This window comes from Lepeophtheirus salmonis, chromosome 5 (assembly GCF_016086655.4).
Source record: "Lepeophtheirus salmonis chromosome 5, UVic_Lsal_1.4, whole genome shotgun sequence".
Lineage (NCBI taxonomy): Eukaryota > Metazoa > Arthropoda > Copepoda > Siphonostomatoida > Caligidae > Lepeophtheirus > Lepeophtheirus salmonis.
In genome coordinates, this window is record NC_052135.2 from 18,241,826 (window position 1) to 18,267,948 (window position 26,123).

The 26,123-nt window shown below is 32.9% G+C and overlaps 5 protein-coding genes and 2 long non-coding RNA genes across 7 annotated transcripts; 5 read left to right on the forward strand and 2 right to left on the reverse strand.

The window, feature by feature from the left end:
* Window positions 1-3,152: 3,152 nt before the first annotated feature.
* LOC139905362 (uncharacterized) lies at window positions 3,153-3,714 on the forward strand. Its single transcript, XR_011780033.1, has 3 exons — window positions 3,153-3,286; window positions 3,356-3,480; window positions 3,583-3,714. It is a non-coding gene; the product is annotated as an uncharacterized lncRNA (long non-coding RNA).
* A 4,564-nt stretch (window positions 3,715-8,278) lies between these two features.
* Nf-YB (nuclear factor Y-box B) lies at window positions 8,279-9,159 on the forward strand. The gene has a single exon (XM_040711860.2). It carries the CDS (start codon window positions 8,279-8,281, stop codon window positions 8,816-8,818), a length of 540 nt encoding a protein of 179 aa, XP_040567794.1. The 3' UTR covers window positions 8,819-9,159.
* On the forward strand, window positions 9,159-11,474 carry LOC121117427 (uncharacterized). Its single transcript, XM_040711858.2, has 5 exons — window positions 9,159-9,731; window positions 9,798-9,951; window positions 10,023-10,267; window positions 10,785-11,082; window positions 11,155-11,474. The coding sequence occupies exons 1-5, from the start codon at window positions 9,448-9,450 to the stop codon at window positions 11,368-11,370; spliced, it is 1,197 nt and encodes a 398-aa protein (XP_040567792.1). The 5' UTR covers window positions 9,159-9,447; the 3' UTR covers window positions 11,371-11,474.
* A 751-nt stretch (window positions 11,475-12,225) lies between these two features.
* Window positions 12,226-12,583, reverse strand: LOC121117867 (uncharacterized). Its single transcript, XR_005864259.1, has 2 exons — window positions 12,452-12,583; window positions 12,226-12,393 (listed from the first exon to the last, which is right to left on the reverse strand). It is a non-coding gene; the product is annotated as an uncharacterized lncRNA (long non-coding RNA).
* Window positions 12,584-12,678: 95 nt separating this feature from the next.
* LOC121117865 (carboxypeptidase M) lies at window positions 12,679-14,709 on the forward strand. Its single transcript, XM_040712384.2, has 5 exons — window positions 12,679-13,037; window positions 13,103-13,303; window positions 13,381-13,670; window positions 13,728-13,802; window positions 13,871-14,709. Exons 1-5 carry the CDS (start codon window positions 12,679-12,681, stop codon window positions 14,434-14,436), a joined length of 1,491 nt encoding a protein of 496 aa, XP_040568318.1. The 3' UTR covers window positions 14,437-14,709.
* On the reverse strand, window positions 14,689-15,830 carry LOC121117866 (uncharacterized). Its single transcript, XM_040712386.2, has 5 exons — window positions 15,743-15,830; window positions 15,515-15,669; window positions 15,272-15,435; window positions 14,981-15,182; window positions 14,689-14,900 (listed from the first exon to the last, which is right to left on the reverse strand). The coding sequence occupies exons 3-5, from the start codon at window positions 15,306-15,308 to the stop codon at window positions 14,756-14,758; spliced, it is 384 nt and encodes a 127-aa protein (XP_040568320.1). The 5' UTR covers window positions 15,309-15,435; window positions 15,515-15,669; window positions 15,743-15,830; the 3' UTR covers window positions 14,689-14,755.
* A 1,040-nt stretch (window positions 15,831-16,870) lies between these two features.
* On the forward strand, window positions 16,871-18,705 carry LOC121118736 (uncharacterized). The gene is made up of 5 exons (XM_071888967.1): window positions 16,871-17,197; window positions 17,729-17,883; window positions 17,963-18,123; window positions 18,213-18,413; window positions 18,494-18,705. Exons 1-4 carry the CDS (start codon window positions 16,871-16,873, stop codon window positions 18,395-18,397), a joined length of 828 nt encoding a protein of 275 aa, XP_071745068.1. The 3' UTR covers window positions 18,398-18,413; window positions 18,494-18,705.
* The last annotated feature ends 7,418 nt before the right edge of the window (window positions 18,706-26,123 follow it).

Here is a 26,123-nt window from a genome sequence, read left to right on the forward strand (position 1 = left end):
TATTATATCTTAATATTTAGATTCTTATATTGATTGTACTATGTAGGTTTTATTGGTGATAACCTCAACGAAAATTGTAGAGGCCTCATTCATCAGTACACATTTAAGCTGTGTGTACAAGTTTCACTATAGAAAAGGCCTTTTGAATGGAAATGTTATTGCTGTTGATTTATTGATTCCATCATTGTTTTTCTCCATACCATTGAGAATGAATTGAAGTGCCAGGCGTAGTAATCAATCCTTTTCGATCACCAGAATTAAGAAACAAAAAATTTATTCCTATTCTGTTCAGACCATGAGCGAGACAAGTGAACTTCAATATAATTTGGAAAATTTGCTTAAGGGTTTTGACTGATTTTATACAGTAAGCTGTGTCATTACTCATTGATAATAAAAAACTTTTGTCTCTTGCCACATAAATCTGAGTCAAAAATGATTTCAAGACTTTAAACTTCAATTGTTATATTGTCAGCCCTTTTAACATCTCTCAAGTTTATTGAATAAGGGCAACCTAAAAATGATGATACAGAGGACCAATCAATACTGCAGTCATTGATCATAGTTTCGTCCAAGACAAGAAGATTATCATTTCCCAAACGTTCTTTCGTAATCTTTGACAACACTACTTTACTTATGGACTCCAATTACTTTGTGATGGTGTAGCGAGAAAGAATAGCTTTGCCAGTATAAAGTTTCATAAATTTTACAAGATTCCAATGGATATCATTATGGAGTGAGACGTTGCAGGAGACATGCATCTTGTTCATACCTGACATTAAATTATAAGTATCAGGACTGGATTCAATTACATTGTTACATTCATAATCTTATTATATTTACTACACGTTAGAATTCTTCATAAGAAAAGTATGTAACATTGAAATTGTATGTCCAATGCATCTCAGAATAAATATACTTAAAAAAATTAAACTACCTATGTATAATATACGCGTTATATTTTATGGAAGTGTGTATAAATTATATCTTACATTAAGGAGGACATCCTATAAAATAATATAAGCTTTTATTTTTAAATTTGACATAATTTTTATTTAATTTTTAATCAAACTTTGTTAATATCCATCACAATTATACATTTAAACAATTTGAGTTGTCTTTTTTGGGTTTTGATGATGACGATGAAATTGTTCTTTGACGTCCTACATAATATTGAATCCGATTCTGGTCAATAATAATTTTGTAATTAAGAAGATATTATGATTTCGATATTTTGAGGACATGGCAGTTTATAATAATGGGGTGTGAGATGTAAACAACGTGATTCAAAATAATTCAAGAGATAGCGCGTTATACTCTGGCCTAGAAAACTGAATACATATATCATAAATATAATATATTCATACCCTAGCATCTCCTCTGCCATACATCCAGTTCCTCATTCCGACGAAACACCTGTACCTGTTTTTACCAAGTTAGAGATATTGATGAGGAAGCACATATTTCAGTCGATGATGATGATGAATAAGATGCAGATACAAATTGCACAGCATTAGGTTCATTGTCAACCTTCTCTGTATAGTAAACCTGAATTGAATGAGGTGATTCGAGATTTGAATTTATCTAAACAATCTGCTGAGTTGTTGGCTTCCAGACAGCAAGAGCGAAACATGCTGACTCACGGCACAAGAATCACATTTTATCGTAACAGAGATGCAGAACTGAGGAAGTTCTTTGATTCCGACAATCACTATGTATACTGGAGTGACATTTAAGGGCTTCTTAAGGCTGTGGGATTACCTGCGTATCATTCAAGTGAGTGGAGACTCTTTATTGATAGCTCAAAAATAAGTTTAAAGTCTGTTTTACTTCACAATGGTAACATATATGGATGTATCCCTATTGGACACTCAGTCTCTATGAAGGAGGAGTATGGAAGCCTCAAAATAGTACTTGAACGATTGAAATACCACGATCACCAGTGGTTAATCTTTATGAATTTAAAAATGGTGAACTTCCTTTTGGGTCAACAAGGAGGTTACACAAAATACCCTTGTTTCCTTTGCTACTGGGATAGTAGAGCTGACAAGGATCACTGGAATAGAATGGAATAAAATAAAACCTTTTCAAAAACCTCACATAATAATTATGTATTATTTTTCACTCGTAAATTAAGGATTTTTGCTATGTGTTTTAGTATTTTTTCATCACCCTGTTGTTCAAAAACTTGATGTCAGAGACAAAACTAATGACACATTTAGAATCAGAAGCCAAAATACAGTTAAATTCTTTATAAAAAACCCATGCAAGGAAAATTGTGTTGGCCAGTGTTATAGTTACTTCTCAAGCAGAAGATGTCCTCTTCTTAACAAAGTTTATGAACATCTATATATATTTCTTAAGAAAATTATTGAAACACCGACTTTTAATCAGTTGTTTAATGACAACTTTTAGTGTTGAAGCATTCCAGGTAGCTGCGTAGAATAAAGAAACTGGGTTGGATAGTGTACTTTATTAATCTTATCCAGAACCTCACCTACAAATTTAAATGTCCTTAAGCATAAATTATTATTTTTTGTTTTTTTGACAATAAAGGGCGATTTTTTTATAAATCCTTAACTTCCTTATTTTTTTCTTAAACCTAGTAATGTTTATTATCAAATAAATTCATAGTTTCATGATATTTGAATTCATCAAGAAGATACGGAATTGTTGATGTTTTTGAGTTGAGAATAGCCTTTCCTCAAACCTCTTTGGTTCCACTGTATTGGCTATAAATCACTTATTGTTATGTATTAGCGTCTTTTTATTTATTTTTGTTTACATGACGTAGGGATTAGTTCTTAACAATAGTGAATACATGTATGTACCTTTTATCAAAAAGAGTCAACTTGTATATATATTTTATTATCAGAGTCTATGAACATCCTTTTAAACAAGTAATCCCTTACAAATATAATTCAGTGTATGATTGTACTCCCAATCCAATCGTCTCCTTTATTAGCTTTTCCTCCAGTCCGGTACTTCTGTATATTAGGCATCGTTCGTAGAACACTACACTTATAACTACTAAGAGATGTGTTTATTGTGTTTTAATCGACCAAGTTGCATATAACACCAAAACGAACCCCAAACCCCCTGTATTTACGATTCAAGTAATGGTTTAAATTCCCCATTCCAGTTACAAAGAGAAGGGGGGGACGGGGGACAGGACACCTTTGTCTGCAGCTTTTTCCCAACTTTATGGGACTACTCTGGATTCCAGTAAACAAGAAAAATCTCATTGAACAAAACTGCAGGGATAGGATTAAGAAAACGTAACGTATTGGTAACTTTTTTTTACAGCCTGTAGGATAAACTTATGACTGATCAAATCAAACTCTTTACTGAAATCTAGTGCAATAATTTCTCCGAACTTGTTCCTCAATCTTGTTCAGTCAATAACAGCCTGCATATTCCGGGAAATGTAAGAAATGTGTCTATTTCTTAGAAATCATTTTTGTTGCTTCCAATTTAATAAAGGTTCGATTGACTTAGCCAATACTCCGGCCAATATTTTATTTGATTTGTTTATAATTGTTAATGACCTCCAATGGTCTATTCTTTTCCTATCACCTTTTTTAGGGATCAAAGATATTCTAGCGTGTGTTAGAACAGCAGGGAGCTTCCCTTTTGTCTCCATATAGGTTCATGGAGAGTCCTTGTTTTTCAGATAATATCAATATATTCAATAATAAGTCTACTTTTAACAGTCTTAATGCCTAATTTTTTGTTCAGAGCTTGTAAATATATTGAGCGGGGAGGGTTTCCATCAGATGACAAGCTCATATTGATATATAAATGTCGTAAGTTTTCCTTACCAATGCTCACTCAACCTCCAAATACGATCTATCTTCCATGGTAAAAACTCCTCCAAAAAAAGGTTGTCGATGAAACAAATACTGATCTTAAGATGGTAAGTCGTAACACTGTGTTCACTTAAGATCTTGAAATACTTAATGACTCACTCATACACTTGTATAAAAAAGTGTATTCAGCTTTGAAGGTTAGCTTGACTGGCATACCGCTTCGACGACAATCCTTGAGGCTGGGCCCATCTTCCAAGCCCTTGTGAACGCGGTAGATGGTGTGGTAGTTGACCTTAAGCTGCTTGACGATGTTCGATCTATCTCGTTTAAAAGATAAAAACAACAGCTTTTTATTAATGTGGGCAACTTTATGATTGAAACTCTCTGTACCCCTCAAAAATACATTTAAAGAGGTGGTGCAAGACTTATTCACTATCTGGTAGAACTATCTTGGTTATACAATTAGGCAACTTTTGTCTAATATCATATAGTTAGGGATGGACAATAGGTAGATAAAAATATCCGTTTCGTCCTATTTTCTATATGTTCATTCTTTAATCGATCGTGTTGGTGCTAATATCTCGCTCTGAATGATGGATTCCCGTCTACTTTTTGTGTTATCTAATTGAAATGCATAATAAAATAATTATATATATCGTCAAATGTAATTTTTCCTCTCTCTATAGCAGTAATACATTTTCTCGAAGGAAATGTGGTCTCTTAGCTCACTAGATCTGAACCCCTTGTACTACTATTTCTGTGATGCCTTGGAGGGCCAATAAACGTGCACATAACACTGTTGACTTCTTGTGAGCTTCCATTTTCTAGTCAGTGGACAACTGGGATAAGGAGTTCCTCATCAAGACCTGTGCCAGGTCCAGGTTAGAGGCTGTGGTTGAAGATGGAGGTGGTTGGTTTGAGTGATTGACTTTATTATGAACCCTTACATGTAAGGGCAAAAGATTTGTGAATTTCTGAATTAATTTTAGGCAATAAAGTGTAATATACATTATCCTAAAATTTCCACACCCTGTATATCAAAAATTAATTATATTTACATAAAAAAAAAGTGTACACCTGGATGCAATTATCACTATATATATTAGAGTGGTCCTTCCAACACTTTTTTGGGAAAAGTAGTATACTTAATGTCTCAAAAACATTGCTTTTGTTCAACATATAGGAACTACAAAATTTGAGCACAACCAAGAAATGTTTAAATCTATCACATTGGTCCTAAAGTTTTCATATTGATTTTATTATTCGAAAAAAATATCATCTTCCCCCCCTTCCTGTTGCATGGCCCCGGAAAATGTATTAATTTTTTATTTTTTTTAATATGATTATATCTAGTACTAGCGTTACTATCCGTCATTACCTGGAGTTTTCAGGCATCGAAGAACAGTTTGATAATAATATGGAAGATAACTGCCCAACAAATCCTCAATGTTACTCTCCGTTTTTCATGAGCACACTCACACGATGTTACTCAAAACTTAGATGTTCTCTCCTCAAAAATTAAAAAAGAAGAATAACAGCTTGAAAGAAAAGTAATTGACGTGATGAGTCCAGGAAGAACTTTATTTCCCTACTAAACCTCATCTAAAGTCATATTCATTTTTTGTTTTTTATAAAGTACTTCCTTTTTTCTTTTAATATGAGTTGAGCTAAACACCTGCGAGATTCCATTCATTTTTACATATTGTTTGTATACAAATACTCTCTTTTTTCTTTTTAATATGACGCGCACGCTCATTTTCTAGTTTTATTTCTTAGACCAAGTACCTACACTCGTCAATGACTTACTTTCAGCATAGATACATACATACACAGATGGGTATAGACAGACTTTGCTTTAATAATATAGATAATATTAGCTTAATAAGAAAATTAATTGATTTTCATATATAGTGGTAAATGTCGAAATAAAGTTCGTACAGTACCTAAAAACCTTTTTATGACTTTTTTGATGTATATAATATTTATAAAGAACGCAATTTAAAATAAAACCCTTGATCAACTCTTAATTAGGGAATTTATGATGGAAAGATTTTAAACCGTCTTTCAGTTTTATTAAAAATATAAATTACTCGTTTTCTACAAAAATTCATTATACTTCGTATTTCCAATCAACTTGGAAATCTACATAGATTTTTATTTTCTCTCCTGTATCTTATCAATTATTTTATACATTCAAATTTCTTAAAGGTTTGAAAAATATTTAATTATAATGATTGCTTCAAAAAAGGGGGGAGGTAGATCTAACAAAAAACGACATCGTTTTTGAGAGGGGGGAGCCCTGGAAAACGATGTTATACCACGACATGGGGAGGGGAAGGTTAAAAAATGAAAGAAAAAAAAATCCGACTTAATTTATGGACGGTTCCCTGTTTGTCAGGGTTAGAGGCTGTCTTGCGACGAACATAGCAGTGATTCTGTATGTCTTTCATTGATGACACACCTGAACGGGACTCTAAGTCAATGTTGTCAGTGATTGCATTCATCGATTGGCCGGGATTCTTCTAAACTTTTTGGTCTATTTTCCTCAACAAAACAGAACTTAAGAAAATTTTGTCCGCTTCCAAGTCACAAGGATTCTCGTTAATCATCGTCAGTGGGTCATCACCATCCTGTTATACACGTTTTCAGAATTTTTGCACGAATGAGTAATGTACCCGATCGTTTTAAAACACGTTGTCTATTTTAAAAATTGAACCCTCGCAGCCCCTCCTATATGTTGGATGTACAATTGGGGGGTTGTGAGGGACTCTTAGTAGTTTTATTCAAGTATCGGCGGGGGTTGGCATCCCGTTTTGAGACCTGGCGGTACCCAAAACACCTCCAACATTCTGGGTACGATTGGGGGGGGGGTTGTAAGGGACTCTCAGTAGTTACTTAAGCATCGCTTTTACCCGAAAACACCTCCCAACATTCGGGGTATAAAATTACAATTCTTAAAGTCTATGCCGCGTTTCCTCATAAATTTATACGAAATATCCTAATACGAATTGTCCTCATACGAATATGTTTTATACGAAGTTACCTATTACCGTTTTAATACAAATTATAGTTAGTTTTGAATTATGTAGTTAGCTATTTTATTAATCTTCTTTCTATAAAATGCTATTTTTATGACTGATAAATCTACTTATCCTAATTAAATTTGGATTCTACTGAACTTTGAGTTTGAATAAAGTTACAATTAAATATTTTTAACTTGCAATAAAAAAACAATAATATACTTTTAAAATAGTTATTCTGGAATTTAAAATTTCAATTTGAGGGTTTATTTATTATTGATTTGTTGTACTTACTGAATTGAAGGTATTAGGTTGTTTACTGCCCATTATAATGACTGAAGTTTAATCATAAGAAAATAAGCATTCAACCAACTAGTATAATAATAACTAATAGTTTGACAATATTACTTATTTGAGTAATAAGTTAGGTATTTATTACATATTACTGCGTGGAAAAATAATTTAGTTAGGTATATTACTAAGAATCAAGAATAGTAGTATTTTTCAGTTTATATTACTTATTTTTCGATATCCCCTTAAATGATGAACAAGGCTATCTACAATCAATTCAGCAAGTTTCTTTCACTGAGTTTTGAGGAGGTGAACATTTTTTAAAGTCATCGATCATTTTGGTCCAGGATCCTCTTAATAAAACTAGAAAATATAGTTTTTGTACTCGATTCCCCATTGAATAAAAACTTAATTGTTTTTCGAAAACTTTTCTGAAAACAAATGTTTTCTATGATACTACTTCAATCACAGAATGATTTGCCTTGACTTTTTTGTTGCTGGTCGTCCGATCATATTATAACATTTGATTAATAACGTAAGTAATGACATAATAAATGAATTAATATATAATAAGTTACTCAATCCAAAAATAATATCGTCCAAATACTTCTTTAGTAAAGTAATTTGATTACTGTTGAGTAATACATTATATTACTAAGTAGTAACTACACGCTTCTACCCAAGACTGATAATAAAAATGAATCAATAACATAAAAATATTTACATATTTTCCATCATTTTTATATTAAATTAAATGAAGTACTGATGCTGATAAAATAATTAATCGGAATTATTGATAACGTATTGCCATCGATACTAAAAGTTTGGGATATTTTAACATTTTAACGTAGGACCCTAGGAGAAAAGCTGGATGGCAGAGTACGTCGCAAATGTGAGGGTCGAGGTTGGGAGAGAGAATTGTTGGAGCAGCTTACTTTTTGAATCGTTTTTCTTCTCTTGTTTCTCTATATGTATGTAGCTAGTAGGTAGTAAATTGGAAGAAGTGAATTAAAGATAAGTGAAGTGGTGCTAGCTGCAGACCAGGCCGGACCGGATCCTCATCAGCTCATCATTGTTTGTTTGTTTGTTTGTTTTGGAGAGATTCTTCCAGGACTAGGAATCTTGGACTAGGTGGAGTAGTAAGTTAGTGCAAGTGTAGCTATGGATGGCGATCGCGACACGGATTTATCTGGATTTACGATGGAGGGCGCGGGTGGTGAATTTGTGGGTGTAGATGGTCGCGGCGGAATGATGGACGATGACGGGGATGACGGAAACGCACTGCGTGAGCAGGATCGCTTCCTTCCCATCGCTAATGTAGCTCGCCTTATGAAGAAAGTAATTCCCACTCAAGGGAAGATCGCGAAAGACGCTCGAGAGTGCGTCCAGGAATGCGTGTCCGAGTTCATCTCCTTCATCACTTCCGAGGCTTCGGACCGGTGTCAGGCAGAAAAGAGGAAAACCATCAATGGAGAGGACATCCTCTTTGCCATGTCCACTCTAGGCTTTGATAACTACGTGGATCCACTCAAAATGTACCTTCAAAAATACAGAGAGGCTGTCAAAGGGGACAAACCACATCCAGAGACCTTTGAGGATGTCCCGGATGATGTTCTAGCCAATGCACTCCCTTCCATTACCACGGATCAACAGGGAACTCCTGTTCTTCTCTACTCCGGAAACTCATTTCATCTCAACTAAATCATTCTCATCTCTCTTGTTTGCCTGTGCTTTGCGCGATCCTTCAAATCCCCACCTACTCTTAGCACATTGTAGAAGTTCACTATTTCTTTGAGTGAGGAGTCTTCATTATTGAGGATTATGTATTTTTTGCTTTCCTAGTTTTTCTCTGTACTATTCTTTCCCTCTCCCTACGTCTCACCGTTCAAGAAAGGACTTGTAAAGAGCTATTTCAATCCCTACTGTATTCACTTTCAACTAGACCGAAGAAGAACTATATAATCATCATTATTATTAATTCATTATTCATATAAATACTGTACGTGTAAAAAGAAGAAAAGAATAGATTTACGAGGATATTATTTACGTGTCCTAATTATTTTGCACTGACTTCGTGTGTGTGAGAGAAAGAAAGAGAGTAAGTAAGTAAGAAAGAAAGTAATCCATCATCCGTGACTGCTGATCCCTACAAAATGCGCATCTATGGTTATATCGAGGTTGCGTGAATTAACTGGTCTGCGTCCCTTACTGGAACTCTCCGCCTTTTGCTTTCCTCCCTTTGAATTTTGAGTTGAATTCAAATCTCTTTTGTGATCAAGTTCAATTGTGATTAAGTCGTTATTTCCCTCCTTGACTAGCTGGAGGCAAAGATGTCTTTACAGGAAATCCTGGAGAAGCTGACGGAGATCTTTGACAATCGTCGTTTCACTAAAGAGTCACTCCGACATCCCAATGGCGTGAAGGAGATTTACACTCTCTTCCTTATAGATTTCAACTTTTCATTTCGGGAGATCCCTTTAGATCCTCTTTTCAACGTTAAGCCCCAGGTTCTGGATATACTGAGTGGAATCAACTGCCTACTTTCCTTGATTTGCCACGAGTCCGAAGATTTGGAATTTCAGTTGAACGACTTGATTGCTCCCTCACTTCATAGGTAGAGATTGTGACTCAGTCATTAGCAGCAATAATTCCGTCTTTCTCTCCTCATTTTCTTTTGTAGAACCTCCAAATTCCTTTGGGCCCTCTGCAACTACTTCATTCATTCCAACAACATCTTTCAACATGATAATCTCATTCAAGTCACTATTGACAAGGCACTAGAGGAAAAAAGACATCTTGGCTTAGAGATTGATAGTTATCAGTCAGACATTCAGGTGCCTTCTCACTCTTGGCTCAAATGTCTCATTAGTCATTATTTTATATGCATATATATTCTTTTTTATAGGCAAAGCGTGTCTCTAGAGGAATCGAAAAGCACGAAATGGCGAGGGAGAACGAGGATATTAAGGAATTAGGTGAAATTCTTCAACGATTATCTGACGAAACGAATGAAATTACTAAACAAAACGATCACATTTTGAATGAAATCAAAGAGGAAAACCTCAAATATGAGAATAAGTCACAGGAATTGAGCAATTTAAATTTGAAAAAATCTTTCATTTCCCTTCAAGATAAAATTGATACTCTTCGGTAATGTGTTACATATATATATAGATAATACAACGAGTTGTAGAACGTGACTGGTAATTTTGCCGCATAAGTTTTCTCCTATTGGAGATTTTGCTCCATGACATATTAGCCGTCATTTTACATTATAGGTTAGATACCTTTAGTGTTTTTTACTGTTATATCTCAGCTATAGATATGGGAAGGAAAAATGGATCGTAATGAGGAAATAAAGAAAAAATAGTGTTTTAAAGGACTAATAGATCCGGGATCATGAGTATATTTTGAAAGGACTAGTGGCACCTTACTCATAATCGTCATCTTAGTTGAGACCTGAAGAAATGCAAAAAAAACTCAATCTATATAAAGAAGGGAGAGAATTAACAAAAAAGACTAAAATTAAAGTTTGAGCATATAATATAGAAACGTGGTGAATATGTCATGCGGCAAAATCTCCAAGAGACAAACAATTATACAGCGAAAAATACCTAGAACCGTTTTAGACTATTTCAACCTAATTCTAAGTATGTTTTTACTACAGGGATGTACAGTCTGTGAATCGTAGTCGGAAGGCCACCTTGAGTGTTAATTTACAAACGATAGAAGATAAGCTATCAACGTTCGAAATACATCTTATTAAACAGCTTTTAGATGTGACTCGAGAACTCAAGAAAACTGTTCAAGAGAAAAAACAATATCAAATGACTGTCAAAGAAAAAAGGTCTAATAAAGAAGATGTGTTTTCGGAAATCGCTCTCAAGAAACGAAAGAAGGAGGAAAACATTTTAAAGTTGAAGAATGAGGAAATCAAATGGAATAAGAAGAAACAGATGAAAATGGTTTGTGTAACCCTTGAATTTATTTGTAGACACATGCATTAATAATACCATAATTATTCATATTTCAATTAGGAGGAATTAGAGTTATATTCTAAAATGGTAGAGTCTAGGGCTCAGAAAAATACTGAGTACGAAATTACTTTGAATGACTTCCAAGACAGGATTGAGAATATAACTAGTGAAATATTAGCTAACAACAAGGATTGGCATCATTCTAATGGACTATGTAACCATCAGTACCTATTGATTATGCAAGCTGTGAATTCTTTTAGAGAATGTTATCAATAGTAATAGGCACCTAATCAATCTAATTTTAAGAAGTACATATATGTCTTCGTTCATACCCCTTCTTTCTTCAACTTTCTGAAATACATAATATATTTTTTAAGCTACTAATACAAGTAATTTATTTATTGATGGTACCAGTATTTGGTAGTAATAACATTGCCTTTCTAGTAACTATAAGTATAACGATATTTCTTTTGAATTGAGCACTATGTAATAACTTATTATATATTACTTCATTTAATATATCATTACTGAATCTAATCGGAAGACGAGCAACAAAAAAGTCGAAGCAATTCATTCTCTGATTGAATTAGTATCATAGAAAAAATTTATCAGAAAGGTTTTCCAAAAACAATAAGTTTTTATTCAATAGGGAATCGAGTACAAAAACTATATTTTTTAGTTTTATTCAGAGTATCCAGAACAATAAAAGATACATGACTTAAAAATGCTAGTGCAGAAATTCGTTCATGAAGTATACAAAATATTCATCTCATCATTGCTCAATGTAAGAAACTCCCCTATTTGTAGGGGTTAGGCTGTAGCTCAAAATCCCAAATAAGATTCTGCGGACGCTTTTGAAATGATTATAGCATTTTTCATTTCTTAAGGGAGGATATCGAATAATAAGCGATTTTTGATTCTATGTAATAGATAAGTAGTATAACTAAATTACTTTTACACGGAAGTATTATGTAATAAGTAACTTATTACTCAACGAAGTAATATTATCCAACCTTTGCTCATTGCATTGTTTTCACCATGGATGGAGTTATGGTTGGTAAATAAAATCTTTAAATATATGTAAATCTTTGAAATGAATAAATTTGCTCATCTTTGACCACAAATGAAGAGTATCGTTATGAGTTAGTACTAGATGTATTTGTGGAAAATAATATGATGATTATAGTAATAATTACTTATACTACTTAATAATAATGAATTATCTACTATTCCTCCAAGAATATTGCATCATGAGTAAAAGCGAAGGGACTATTCATGTATAAAATATGGTGCGTTCAGCTAGACTGGAAGAAAGTGTTTGGTAAATACCTACTAATACTTAGATATTTTTACCTACATGTGAGTCCATAAGAATTCCTTCTTCTTTCACTTTTATCCTTGTGACAGGCCCGTTTTCACTTCTCCAGTCTCCTTGCTTGTCGACCATTTCACCAGGTAAATTTTTCCTTTACTAACATATACGTATTATGAATGCACCGTTATATATATTAATATACGTAATCTCTCAATAGTTTCTATATATTCTCCCAATGATTTTAAAGACGCTTTCAGTTTAAAGTAAAAATGAAGACGGGAACGTGGTACGTCTGTGGCTTTGTAGTGGCATTTGTGTATTTCTATGTATACGCAGTCAATTATATCCGTGGAGTACGAGGAGAGGATCCAGCTCTTTTTAATAGAAGAACTAATGATTTATGGAACCGACGGCGGACTCAGAACAACCATCAACCAGTGCCTCCAAGACTTGCCTTTAATTATCATAACCACACTGAAATGACGAATTACTTAAGGCACATTTCTACGATATATTCCAATTTAACAGCTCTTTATTCTATCGGACAGTCGGTTCAAGGAAGGGAACTATGGGTAATGGTAGTTTCACGATCTCCTTATGAGCATATGATAGGGAAGCCCAACGTAAAGTAATTTTAATTTACTAGAATATGTTTTCCGTTTCATCATTTAAAAATATCCTTTTCGATATTAGATATGTCGCCAACATGCACGGAAATGAAGCCGTGGGACGCGAGCTAATGCTTCATCTCATTTTATATTTAGTTCAACAATATGAATCAGATTATTATGTTAGGTGGCTTCTTGATAATACGCGAATTCATATTATGCCATCTATGAATCCTGATGGATTCGAAGTAGCAAGTGAAGGAGCTTGTGAGGGAGGACAAGGCAGGTAAGAATAGACGCCACTCTAAACATTGGAATTACTTATATTCAAGTTTCATTTCTTTTTCAATCTATTTCTTCAAGATATAATGCTAGAGGATTTGATATTAATAGAAACTTCCCAGACTATTTTAAACACAACAACAAACGCCCTCAACCTGAAACTGAAGCTGTAAAAGAATGGATTTCAAAAATACAATTTGTACTATCTGGAAATATTCATGGAGGAGCTCTGGTAGCTTCTTATCCGTTTGATAATACCCCGAATTCTATTTTCAGTTCACTACTTAGCTCCCCTTCTTTAGCACCAGACAATGATGTATTTAAACATCTCGCCACAACTTACTCAATAAGTCACGGAAGAATGTACCTGGGTATATGAGCACTTGAATTAATATAATTTCATAAAATTAGTACCATGAAATTTTCAGGTGAATCTTGTAAGTTTGGAGCACCAAAGTTTAGTAATGGAACAACCAACGGTGCTGCTTGGTATCCTCTCACGGGTTAGTTATGCTGTTGATAATCATTCTAAATAAATTTACAAATTTTAACTGAATTATTTTTCTCATAGGTGGAATGCAAGACTATAATTACATCTGGCATGGATGCATGGAAATTACTTTGGAGCTCTCATGCTGTAAATTTCCTCCCTCTGTCGAATTACCTCAATTTTGGGAAGATAATCGTAATTCACTATTGAGATTTATAGGCGAAGCACATAAGGGAGTAAAAGGCTTCGTTAAAGATGAATCGGGATCTGCTATTGAAGGTGCTTCTATGAAAGTTAAAGGAAGAGATGTCGGTTTTCAAACTACTAAAGAAGGAGAATTTTGGAGGATATTACTACCTGGAATATATACAATGGAAATATTTGCTCCTGGGTATCAACCGCGAGAGGTTCAATTTGCCATTGTTGAACAGAATCCAACTCTGTTAAATGTTACTCTATTCGGTGAACCACTATCAATCAAATTATCTAATCAAGGAGATACTAATAAATCATCTGATGAAAAGGCAGGAGACTCAGAGAGTTCCACTGAAGACTCAAATACTGGACTTTTTGGCTTACCCAATCCTTTAACAAGCATACAAACTGGAGTTAAATCCTTTTTCGATAAACTTCCCATAATAGGTTGATACATTTTGATTTGGACATTATATATATTTATATGTTAAGTCTATATAAATATGTTTAATATATTATGTACCTCTTATTTTATCTTAGGGCACTCAATTAATTGTCAAACAATTTTAAATCAGTATTATGAAACATCCTATTATGGTTGTAGCTTTGTTTTTTGAAGCTATCTTCATTCATTCAGAGTATTTAAATTAAAAATGTAATACTGGTCAACAAATACCTATGTATATATAGTTTAAAACCATAAATAAATTTAAAAGTTAATTTTATATTTCAATAGGTCATACATCAATTAATTAGTACATAGAAATATCATTACAATTTCTTTTTTTTCTTCTTCTTGAGGGATAGTGTGCAAAGATCATTTACAACGTCAATCACGTCTTTGGCATAAGACTCGATATCCACATTTTTAATGTCCTGTAAGCTACCGTCCTTTCCATTACATTCTGATGTAATACTATAGAATATATATAAAGAGAGTAATTAATTCCATCACAAAAACAGTCAGTTGTTTTTAGGTATAAAATGACTTCTTACTTTCCCAACAATCCCGTCAAAAATGGTGCTTTGTATTTTTTCCCTCGTCCAACAGATAGGATGGTCCAAACAGCACCTCCACTGAGATCCTTGCAGTTATGATTTGAGTATGATTTCATATTTTTCTTGATGTCTTCAAAGATCTTCATTTGTCCAAAAGATGTACTACTGTCTTCTACGTATTTATGATTGTCATCTTCCTCTAAGGAAAAACGAAGCATTACATTTTATAGAGATAAATTTGGAATAGAATAGAAAAAATATTAATAATAATATGAATCTTGATTTTACTCATGGTAATCGAATTTCCTTCAAATAAAATATCCATTACACAAATATTTTTTTTTTCATCACCACAATTATCTTTATTCTGTACTGTATTCGCTATCCCTTCTACAATGGGATATTTGGGAGTATTCAATTCAGATAAAAACTCACAATTGCGTGAACAGTAGCTACGAGAGAAATTAACAGAATATCATAAGTTTGCAACATGGGATTCTGAATTTAATACAATTAAATATTAATACTCACCCCCAATCCTCACAATTGTTTGGAAGCCCGGATGAACATGTATAACACCATTTATCAAGACTTTGAACATCCGGATATTTTTCATACTTTTTCTTAATGTCAAATTTGGGATCTGGGCAAACGGCACCATCATCATAATTCACAATAAATTTGTCCTGATTTAATTTGGTAAATTCAATTTATACATTTATGTACAGTATAGGTACTTATTTAATTAGTAGGAATTACCTTGATTGTATTAGCATCCTTCACACTATTTTTATTGATATCACATGTTGAGTTTACTTTTTTTCATAGGGTCACCATCCTGGCATTTTTCACTTCCTTTATCGAAAAGACATGCTGCAAATGGTTTCATACCAAGTCCATTGGTTGCACATGTTTTCTCAAGTGGAACCCTTTGGATTCCAGTATAATGATAGTTCAGATCATCCCTTTCACAGTCCAGTTTCCCAGTCTTGATTTTACAGTTGGCAGACACAACTTTTTTTGCTTTAAACATATCCGGTGTTGGAAAGCAAATCGATTTATGGTTGGAATCTTTGGAAAAGTCGTCATCTTTTTTTTAATTTTAAGAGTCCAACATCATCTTGAAAATTGGACGTTTTAAAATTCTTATGGATGTAAAGTTTTTCTATTGTCAACTTTTTGTCTTCAGAATACGTTGGTATTATTACTGAGAGTTTAGTTGGGTCTTTTGAATAAAAATTTCCCATGGGTCCATCAGTACTTTTTAAAGGACAAAATCCCTTCATAAGATTGCACATACAGCTTGCAGATGTGATCAGAAACGTTGGACTTATGATGGAGGCTGAGCATGATTTCGTATCACCAGCAGTTGCTGTATCTTCATTTTGTACTAATCCTATCCAGGCTCTATTTTTTCCAGTCAAATCGGAATAGACACAGGGACATCTTTGGCCATTGGAATTATCCCCTTGAAATTGATCCATGCCTGTTATATCAAAAATGGATCCGTTCTGCACAATTAGTGTTGTCCAATGGCATGTTTCTCCATTTCCAACGTAAAATAAAGCAATCCAAATGAAATGAAGCCATGGGTTGTTCATGATTACTGACTTCTTGAAAGGCTTGTCTCTTTTTGAAATAAACATTCATAATTAATTGTCATTGTTTTCGCAAAATATAGCATTTCTAAAGAGGATCATGAATTTGAACAATAAGATTCCTAGTAATATCATTGTTTTCTTTTATTTCTCTCAATATTCATATTCATTCGGAATCAAAATGCAAAGGAGCAAAGATTTAAAAAAGTTTTATCCTATAATATCTGTAATATTTATTGTTTTTTGCATTATACCAACAACACCAGGGTGTCATTATGTAAGAGTTATCATGCAAAATGGATCATCATTACCAGAAATACATCATCCCATTTTTACAAGAAGTGAATATCAGAAATTGCTAAAAAAAACTACCAAAAGATGTCCCTGTGTCTATTCCGATTTGACTGGAAAAAATAGAGCCTGGATAGGATTAGTACAAAATGAAGATACAGCAACTGCTGGTGATACGAAATCATGCTCAGCCTCCATCATAAGTCCAACGTTTCTGATCACATCTGCAAGCTGTATGTGCAATCTTATGAAGGGATTTTGTCCTTTAAAAAGTACTGATGGACCCATGGGAAATTTTTATTCAAAAGACCCAACTAAACTCTCAGTAATAATACCAACGTATTCTGAAGACAAAAAGTTGACAATAGAAAAACTTTACATCCATAAGAATTTTAAAACGTCCAATTTTCAAGATGATGTTGGACTCTTAAAATTAAAAAAAAGATGACGACTTTTCCAAAGATTCCAACCATAAATCGATTTGCTTTCCAACACCGGATATGTTTAAAGCAAAAAAAGTTGTGTCTGCCAACTGTAAAATCAAGACTGGGAAACTGGACTGTGAAAGGGATGATCTGAACTATCATTATACTGGAATCCAAAGGGTTCCACTTGAGAAAACATGTGCAACCAATGGACTTGGTATGAAACCATTTGCAGCATGTCTTTTCGATAAAGGAAGTGAAAAATGCCAGGATGGTGACCCTATGAAAAAAAATCAAAAAAGTAAACTCAACATGTGATATCAATAAAAATAGTGTGAAGGATGCTAATACAATCAAGGTAATTCCTACTAATTAAATAAGTACCTATACTGTACATAAATGTATAAATTGAATTTACCAAATTAAATCAGGACAAATTTATTGTGAATTATGATGATGGTGCCGTTTGCCCAGATCCCAAATTTGACATTAAGAAAAAGTATGAAAAATATCCGGATGTTCAAAGTCTTGATAAATGGTGTTATACATGTTCATCCGGGCTTCCAAACAATTGTGAGGATTGGGGGTGAGTATTAATATTTAATTGTATTAAATTCAGAATCCCATGTTGCAAACTTATGATATTCTGTTAATTTCTCTCGTAGCTACTGTTCACGCAATTGTGAGTTTTTATCTGAATTGAATACTCCCAAATATCCCATTGTAGAAGGGATAGCGAATACAGTACAGAATAAAGATAATTGTGGTGAAAAAAAAAATATTTGTGTAATGGATATTTTATTTGAAGGAAATTCGATTACCATGAGTAAAATCAAGATTCATATTATTATTAATATTTTTTCTATTCTATTCCAAATTTATCTCTATAAAATGTAATGCTTCGTTTTTCCTTAGAGGAAGATGACAATCATAAATACGTAGAAGACAGTAGTACATCTTTTGGACAAATGAAGATCTTTGAAGACATCAAGAAAAATATGAAATCATACTCAAATCATAACTGCAAGGATCTCAGTGGAGGTGCTGTTTGGACCATCCTATCTGTTGGACGAGGGAAAAATACAAAGCACCATTTTTGACGGGATTGTTGGGAAAGTAAGAAGTCATTTTATACCTAAAAACAACTGACTGTTTTTGTGATGGAATTAATTACTCTCTTTATATATATTCTATAGTATTACATCAGAATGTAATGGAAAGGACGGTAGCTTACAGGACATTAAAAATGTGGATATCGAGTCTTATGCCAAAGACGTGATTGACGTTGTAAATGATCTTTGCACACTATCCCTCAAGAAGAAGAAAAAAAAGAAATTGTAATGATATTTCTATGTACTAATTAATTGATGTATGACCTATTGAAATATAAAATTAACTTTTAAATTTATTTATGGTTTTAAACTATATATACATAGGTATTTGTTGACCAGTATTACATTTTTAATTTAAATACTCTGAATGAATGAAGATAGCTTCAAAAAACAAAGCTACAACCATAATAGAATGTTTCATAATACTGATTTAAAATTACATAAGCTTGATTATAATTTGTATTTTATGAATCATCCAACTAAATTACAATTTCACAAATGTAAAAATAATTAAATAATGTATTATAATATGATAGATTGATGTGTACAATGAAATTAATTATTTCGAAAAAAGGAATGCATTTCAATTCTTTTGAGATAGGAAAGTCATTTATCTCATCACATTTCCATGTGATTCTCTTTTTAACTATGGTTGCAACAAAAAATAAATGGCATACGTAAATTTAATCACAAATCATTTTGATAAAACGTTATGTCATGAATTAAATTTCAAGAAATTTAAAATACTCGTCACATTCTATGAATTACTTAGTCACAAGGTTCTCCTGATTAAGGTAAGTGAATGGGCAAAACGCAGAGAAAAATTACAGTTCTACGATCAGAAAAGTAAAAAAGGTTAGATCGGCCTAATGAGTGTTCCGTTCTATTTTTTTAATTCGTTCAGCGATCATTATTCCGCCATTATTTTTGTTCCGTTCCGCGATAGTACGATATACACTGTACGACAGCAAATTGGGACTTTCACTTTGATAGTGTCAGGGAAGCTGTATTTGATAACTAAGATAACCAGACTAAGTTCTCGGTCTCAGCGATGATCCTGGGAATCGTGGCATCAAACGGGAAAAGGATGTTCCTGTATAGGTTCACGAAAGGTCTGAAAGTCGGGTTAAAGGAGTACCAGGACGTCGTCAAGGAGGAGGTCTTGCTCTGGGTGAAGTTCAACTACCCAAAGGGGCACTATGTGTTCCAGCAGGACTATACTGCTACCTTAGTAACACCAAACAGTAGAATTTATTAAATTTAGTGGTCCATTTGCTTACATTCACGGACAAATGATGCGCCTTGCCCCCATGATTCATAATTATGGAACTGGTCAAGTTCATATGTTCGAGTTATGGTAGAGCACTAGAACTTTCATTTTCGATAAGAGCCTTCAAAAAGTATTTAAAAAAATATATAAACTTTGATTTCTTGAATTTTTTGTAAGTACAATTAGAACAGAACGCTCAAATCTCATTTTTAGCGTTCAAAAATATTATGTTCCGTTCATTAAAAGCACGTTCCATGGAACGTTGTTCAATTTTGTATTCTGTTTACAAGACTGGTTAGAATGCATTATCGTTTGTAATATTTGATATAAATAACAAGGAGTATTATTCATTAAGCAGAGAACAATCAAAAGAATATAGAACGCACTTTTTTTTGTGATTGACGGAAGTGTAAATAATTTTCATTTAATAATAAAGTAAATATGATAACGCCAGGTTGTTGAGAACAAAGTCAATCAGTTTTAAACAATATGTTGGTCAATTGTAGAACAACATTAACAGCTTACCTAATTCAAATCTTCTGGTATCCATAATTACTTTATTAATGTGATTTTTTTTTTTTTTTTTTTTTGCACATATCTCAAAATAAACGCACGCCAAATGAAAATATTGTTCAATATTCATTTCTAGAGGTGTATAAAATATCCCTTAGAAAGTGGGAGTGGTTTTTTTTAGTTGGCAATCTGATCTGGCGTTTTTACTTTCCAAAGCTGTTTTCATTTTTATTTAATTCTTGAAGACAGATCATCTAGGTATAATGTAATAACAAGTGTTTATACTTATGAAAGACGCAGAGTAATAATGAGGGGTTTCTCGGAAGTTCCATGTAGTCCATTGAAATCTAAACAATTGCTAATTCAATTAATGAAGGTGAAGTGATTGAAATTAATTCATATTTCCATATATTAAAGCATAAGTAATTAGTTACAAAACAAAAATGACCCTTGAAAGTGATCGACAAATGTTCAACCCTGCACTCCAAGCAGTTGAACATCTGCAAGACCACTGTGTACGCCGTCAGCAGGTCCGAAACGTTGGAGAGGAAAAAGGGTTCTGTCGAAAAAGCCAAACTGGCTCAGGAGGAGTTTAAAAAAAAACAGCCTAGGCCAATCCTCTCAAGTCCATGAGGGTCCATGCAAGAGATCTCGGGATTTCACAGGATACTGTCCAGAGAACTATCAAAAAGGAGGATGGAAAAAGCCTTGTGAGGGTGTAGAGGCCAATTTTGACACCAACAATGAAATAATCCCATTTCCTCAGTTGCAAGACTGTTTTGAAAGAGTCTTTTGAGTCTTTTTTGACACTTCTGGCTCCCTTGCGCCTCTGATGCCAACCCCCCCCCCCGATTACACATTTTGAATGTATGTTGAGGGAAGGCCTCCAGTGTCTGTCATCCAAACACCAAGGCATCAAAGCTACTACACCAAGCATTGGGACACCATGACAGAGGACTACATCCGTAGTGGAGCCAGGCCTTCTGCAGCCACCTGGAATCCATCATTGTCTTTAAGGGGGGCTATATTTATGATTAAGAGAGCTCAGACACACATAATACACATAGCATTAATTTTGTTGAAATTCTATTGTTAATTAATAAATTATATCTTGTTGAAGTTTAAAATTCAAAGTGTTCAGATTTTAATGTACCACATGGTATAAGTGCAAGTCCTTGTTACACTTGGAGTAGAATTGAGGATCGACATGTGAGTAATTACAAGCTATATGTCCTTGCTATATACGGAGGGGGATTTGTGTTTATTTCCTTTATCCTACGGCTGCTTGCAGATGATTTAATACAATGTCATCACAGCTTAGCTGCTCTCCTTCCAAGACATTCTTCAAATGGACGTTCATTTTCGGTTTCTTTTATTATTAGAAACTGGGAAGAAATATTTTATGCATCCCTGTTCACTTCTATGTTCCTCGATTTAATTATATGCCGTAACGTCATCATAACCTTCATTTGTATCACGCAACCTTTCTTCCAGAAATAAGCAGAAAAAAGACATGAAATCATTTGTTAGTTAGCCAAATAAGTCCATCATAATAAGTGTTATTTATCTCTTAAGTACACCCAGACTTATCATTCTCATATTATTTCTCCACAATTTTTAAAATGAATTATTAATACCTACGATAATATTATATTATAGTAGGTGTGTGTATGAATGATTAGCAAGTTTGTTTTAGCGTATGCATAATAGGATAATTCGTAATAAAGGTAAAGAAGAGAATTATCGAGTTTGTTTTAGTATTCTTAGCATGTGTATAATAAAATAATTCGAAATGGATGCATCCTAGTAGTTCATAATATTAAAAATCCTACATTGTATTTTACTCGATATTGGATAGTAATATTTTATTTAAAGTGTAGCTTTATATTTTTATTTCTATATGATAGCCAAAATATTTTAATGGAAATCATAGGATTGTCAATATAGGTATATATATATATATGTTATAACTAATGATGTCCAAATAATGCATATAAATTGAGCAAAATATGCAAATAAAAATGCTAATAAAATAGGTTCTAGGATGTTACACCTGAGTAGTTTCTGCCCTGGGAAGTTCTGCCCTGGGAAGTTTCGCCCTGCAGAACTTTCGCCTCATACATATATTATAGCATAAATATATCTTCTACATGCATCTACATACACCAATTGAAGTCATTTGTCATATATTTTTGCATTCAGTATTGTAAAATGAGTGCATTTAATTCAATTTTAATATATTTTAAAATAAAACAGATCAAACAGTTTCAATTCATTATAATAAAAAAAAATTATTTCATATCTCAAATGCCATAATTTCATAATTAATTACAATGTACTTCAAGTTGAAGTAAGGAAGACCTTAAATTATATGTGGAAGATAGATTTATGCTGCCTATAATATATGTATATGAGAGGGAAACTTCCGCAGGTGAAACTGCACAGGGCATAACTTTCGTCCACGAATAAAATACTCAAAAATTAAAATGTATAAAAAGCCCAAAAATGCAAATAAATCCAGTAAAATAGGATGTATTCTCGTTAAAATTTCTCAATCAAACAGGTCATTTATCCATTGAATTATCATCTGATCCCTTAGATGGTCTTGTCAGATTACCTCCTTGCTTGTTTTCTCTATTGTCTCGTTCATAGTTGTGCAGCTAGGCATCGTCTTCTTAGAGAACTGCTCCAAGAAGTCTTTGAACTCCCTGTTCAATTAAGAAATAGACATCAGGTATCAAGTGAGACGATATAATCCACAGCTGACAACAAAATAAATAGGATATTTTTGTGTTAGCGATGTAAAGTTGTGTTGTCTACACAGTGCATAGAATCAGTGCTGGTTTGACCGTAAACGGGGTCTATGGCAAATAAATTTAAATGCCCTATTCACGGAATTCTAGACAATTGGAAAACTGAAGCCCTTATTCGCACGCTTTTTTAATTGCACATTATATTATTTCCTTATGAGTAGCAGCGAAATTCATTATTGTTCCTCATTTGTATCATTTTCACCAAATCCTCAATTATTTACTCAATATTACAAAATATTCGAAGATTATTTCAAGAACCTAATACAGCCAAGACTGGAATCAAAGGAAGGGTCATTTTTGATAATAATTTGGGATTCAATGAAATATTGTGAGACAATTCTTGATTGGATTTGTAAATAAGCTCTTGAATTTTCATAGTTCATTTTATTAACCACAAAAAACAAAATTAAAATTAGTAATATTTTCGTTGATATATGTAGTAAAAACTACCTAGAAAGACGTGGGTATCATAATTGCTATTCAATCATTTCAAATAATGGATGAACAGGCTCAAGCAAATTTATACATGAATTAACAACTCTTACCCTTTTAGAAAAGAAAAAAAATCATTTTGAAAGAAGTCCATAATCATTTTCAAATTGTAACATCCTTATATATAAAATTTATCAGCTTTGAACTCTTGATCGATAATTATATAATTGATCACATTGTAAAATATACAAAAGTTGAGGCTTGTTCCATGCTTTAGAATGATGTATGGACGACCAGCAAACGAGAAATACTACAACTAATTGCTATATGATGCATGGTCCAAATACTTGGTAAATTGATTTCCTTACTTGGGAAAATATTTTCAAATACCATCTATTAAATATTTATCCAAATATGTCGTAATGAAGCTAATGTAATCGTATTTGGAAGGAATGTTACAACAGATAATTTATTTACAAATGCAAATGAACATCAGAAAAATAGGACGAGTATTTTAGGAAGTATGAATCGTTTCGCAAAGACATACATCCTCAAATAAAAGTTACCAAACAAGAACTAAACTCAAGCAAATTTTTGTGAATTGTGGTAAAAAATTGACTTTTTATGAAGGAAAAGGAAAATAAATGTTTTAATTTTGAGCTCTGTTCAAAAAAGTGTCAAAGTTTCAGATGGACAAAAAATGATGGTTACCAAAATCAATTCAGTATTATAATAAAACTGAGTATGGAATTGATATTCTGGATCAAATGGTAAGACTTTATGCAACCAAAATGTATTTTAGCTGATGGCCTTTTCAAGTTTTTTATAATAATTTGCTGGTATAAATGCTGTTATCTTGTACAGAGAAGTGACTGAAAACACATTATCAGATGTCTAAAAGAGAGTTGTTCTCTTAGTGGATAAAGTTTTTACTACTCAAAGAGTCGAGTATTTTGAAGAAGGATTGATGGGATAGGGAAGAGGTCAAAAAACGAACACTTTGCTTGTTTTCATTATAAAATTAACATGTTTCAAATTATGAAAACACAGGTGCACTTTATCCCATTGTTAACCTAAACTAAGATATCTTTATGATTTAATGCTACAAATCAACTCGTGCTTTTTAAAATCTGATTTAATGTAATAACTCAACTCCAATAACTTTTACTCGTATAACCGTTTCCGAAGGAATAATATTCAGATGTCTTCATTTCGATGAGCTTCACCTCTCATCAAGAAAATTTCAACGCATTAACATTGACTTGTATGAGATGGAAAATTATAAAGCCCTCAAAATTATTCACATGATAACCTCAAAATCAGTGTATCTAACATCTATTCAAAAAACCAAAGTTTTACTGGCTGAAGCATTTTCAGCGAAAGTACAATTGCTACGCTTCACTATTACTCCACATCAAATCCTACATGGTAAATAACTGTTAACTTTATCTCTGCTGTAAGAACTTATTGGAACATCGTCAAATGCAAGACACCTTCAGCAGGAATTAGACAAATAAATACTTTGAAAATTTTGAGTATCTTTCAAAGTTAATACCTGTTTGAAGCCTTGGCAGGAAGAAACAGAAAATCCCGAAACGGGTCTCACAATAGAAACGAGTACTACTACAGTGAAACAGTCTACTTAGTGCAGCATTCAGTCTTGATGAATATCTCTTAATAAAGTGCGACTTAAAATACGTACTTCTTAAGGAAGTACAAAGTGATTTTATTAAATCAAGTTTTAGCTGGTATTGTCAGCTCTCTGGAGCCAACTATTATACTTTTGTAAGACAAGTACTTGGTGTTGACAAGAAAATAATGATAATTTCCCTTCAAAAATTTGAAGGACTTAATATGGGGCATTCATTCAGTTAGTATTGAAGTATAACATTTTCAAGATTACCCGTTCAATTTAAAAAAAATCGGCATTCATAGATGAACTTGAAATGATTTATGAGCAAGAAAAAAGTGAAAAAGTCTTCTTTTTGTAATTTCTAAATATTTTGCCAGGTTACAAATATCAAGGCTCAAATGCTATTATTGTTTTGGATTCTTTTGTATCTTCAAAAAAATGTTTTTCAGTTACTTTCGCTGAATCTGGTAAAAACAATACCAATGCCCAACTTGCTGAGGAAATAAATAGAAGAGATCTCTACTCTCCTACAGACTTATATTTTCCTCTGGTTATGAAAATGTACATTGTGTATCAACTTTGTATACAATTCAAAAATCTAAAGAATTATTTTCCAATGGCAAAATAAACGACAACTATTCTTGGTATTTCATTCGTAAAAATTTACAATCTCGATAATCACTTAGGTCGTCATTGTGCATATAATAATTCCTTGAAAAGTTTATTGTATCATTCTTCTATTCAATTACTAAATATTATGGGTAAAAAATGTTCAAGAAAGCTTAATGGTGATCTCAGTCAACAAAAAAATATATTGTAAAAAAACTAGCAAAATTATTAAACTATTTTCTAATCAATACAATTTAAACTAATTTATTAGCGTTTTATTATACAGAGGCCACGAAACAAATAGCCTTCATGTTAAATTACATAGAAGGTTGATTGTTCTCATATATCGCATATAAATTATCGAAAATTCTTTTAAAAAAAGAAAAATATGGCACCCATCCTGCAACACGGAAAAAATTGTGTCATCCATGAGTCTGTAATATT

Coding starts and splice junctions, on each gene's coding strand:
- Nf-YB (XM_040711860.2), top strand. CDS start 8,279: ATGGATGGCGATCGCGACACGGATTTATCTGGATTTACGATGGAGGGC.
- LOC121117427 (XM_040711858.2), top strand. CDS start 9,448: ATGTCTTTACAGGAAATCCTGGAGAAGCTGACGGAGATCTTTGACAAT. Junction 10,268..10,784: donor GATAAAATTGATACTCTTCG/GTAATGTGTTAC, acceptor TTTTTACTACAG/GGATGTACAGTCTGTGAATC. Junction 11,083..11,154: donor AGAAGAAACAGATGAAAATG/GTTTGTGTAACC, acceptor TATTTCAATTAG/GAGGAATTAGAGTTATATTC.
- LOC121117865 (XM_040712384.2), top strand. CDS start 12,679: ATGAAGACGGGAACGTGGTACGTCTGTGGCTTTGTAGTGGCATTTGTG. Junction 13,304..13,380: donor TGTGAGGGAGGACAAGGCAG/GTAAGAATAGAC, acceptor TATTTCTTCAAG/ATATAATGCTAGAGGATTTG. Junction 13,671..13,727: donor TCACGGAAGAATGTACCTGG/GTATATGAGCAC, acceptor TGAAATTTTCAG/GTGAATCTTGTAAGTTTGGA.
- LOC121117866 (XM_040712386.2), bottom strand. CDS start 15,308: ATGGATATTTTATTTGAAGGAAATTCGATTACCATGA. Junction 15,183..15,271: donor AGGAAATTCGATTACCATGA/GTAAAATCAAGA, acceptor GTTTTTCCTTAG/AGGAAGATGACAATCATAAA. Junction 14,901..14,980: donor TTGACGGGATTGTTGGGAAA/GTAAGAAGTCAT, acceptor TATATTCTATAG/TATTACATCAGAATGTAATG.
- LOC121118736 (XM_071888967.1), top strand. CDS start 16,871: ATGCAAAATGGATCATCATTACCAGAAATACATCATCCCATTTTTACA. Junction 17,198..17,728: donor AAGACCCAACTAAACTCTCA/GTAATAATACCA, acceptor AAATTAAATCAG/GACAAATTTATTGTGAATTA. Junction 17,884..17,962: donor AACAATTGTGAGGATTGGGG/GTGAGTATTAAT, acceptor TTTCTCTCGTAG/CTACTGTTCACGCAATTGTG.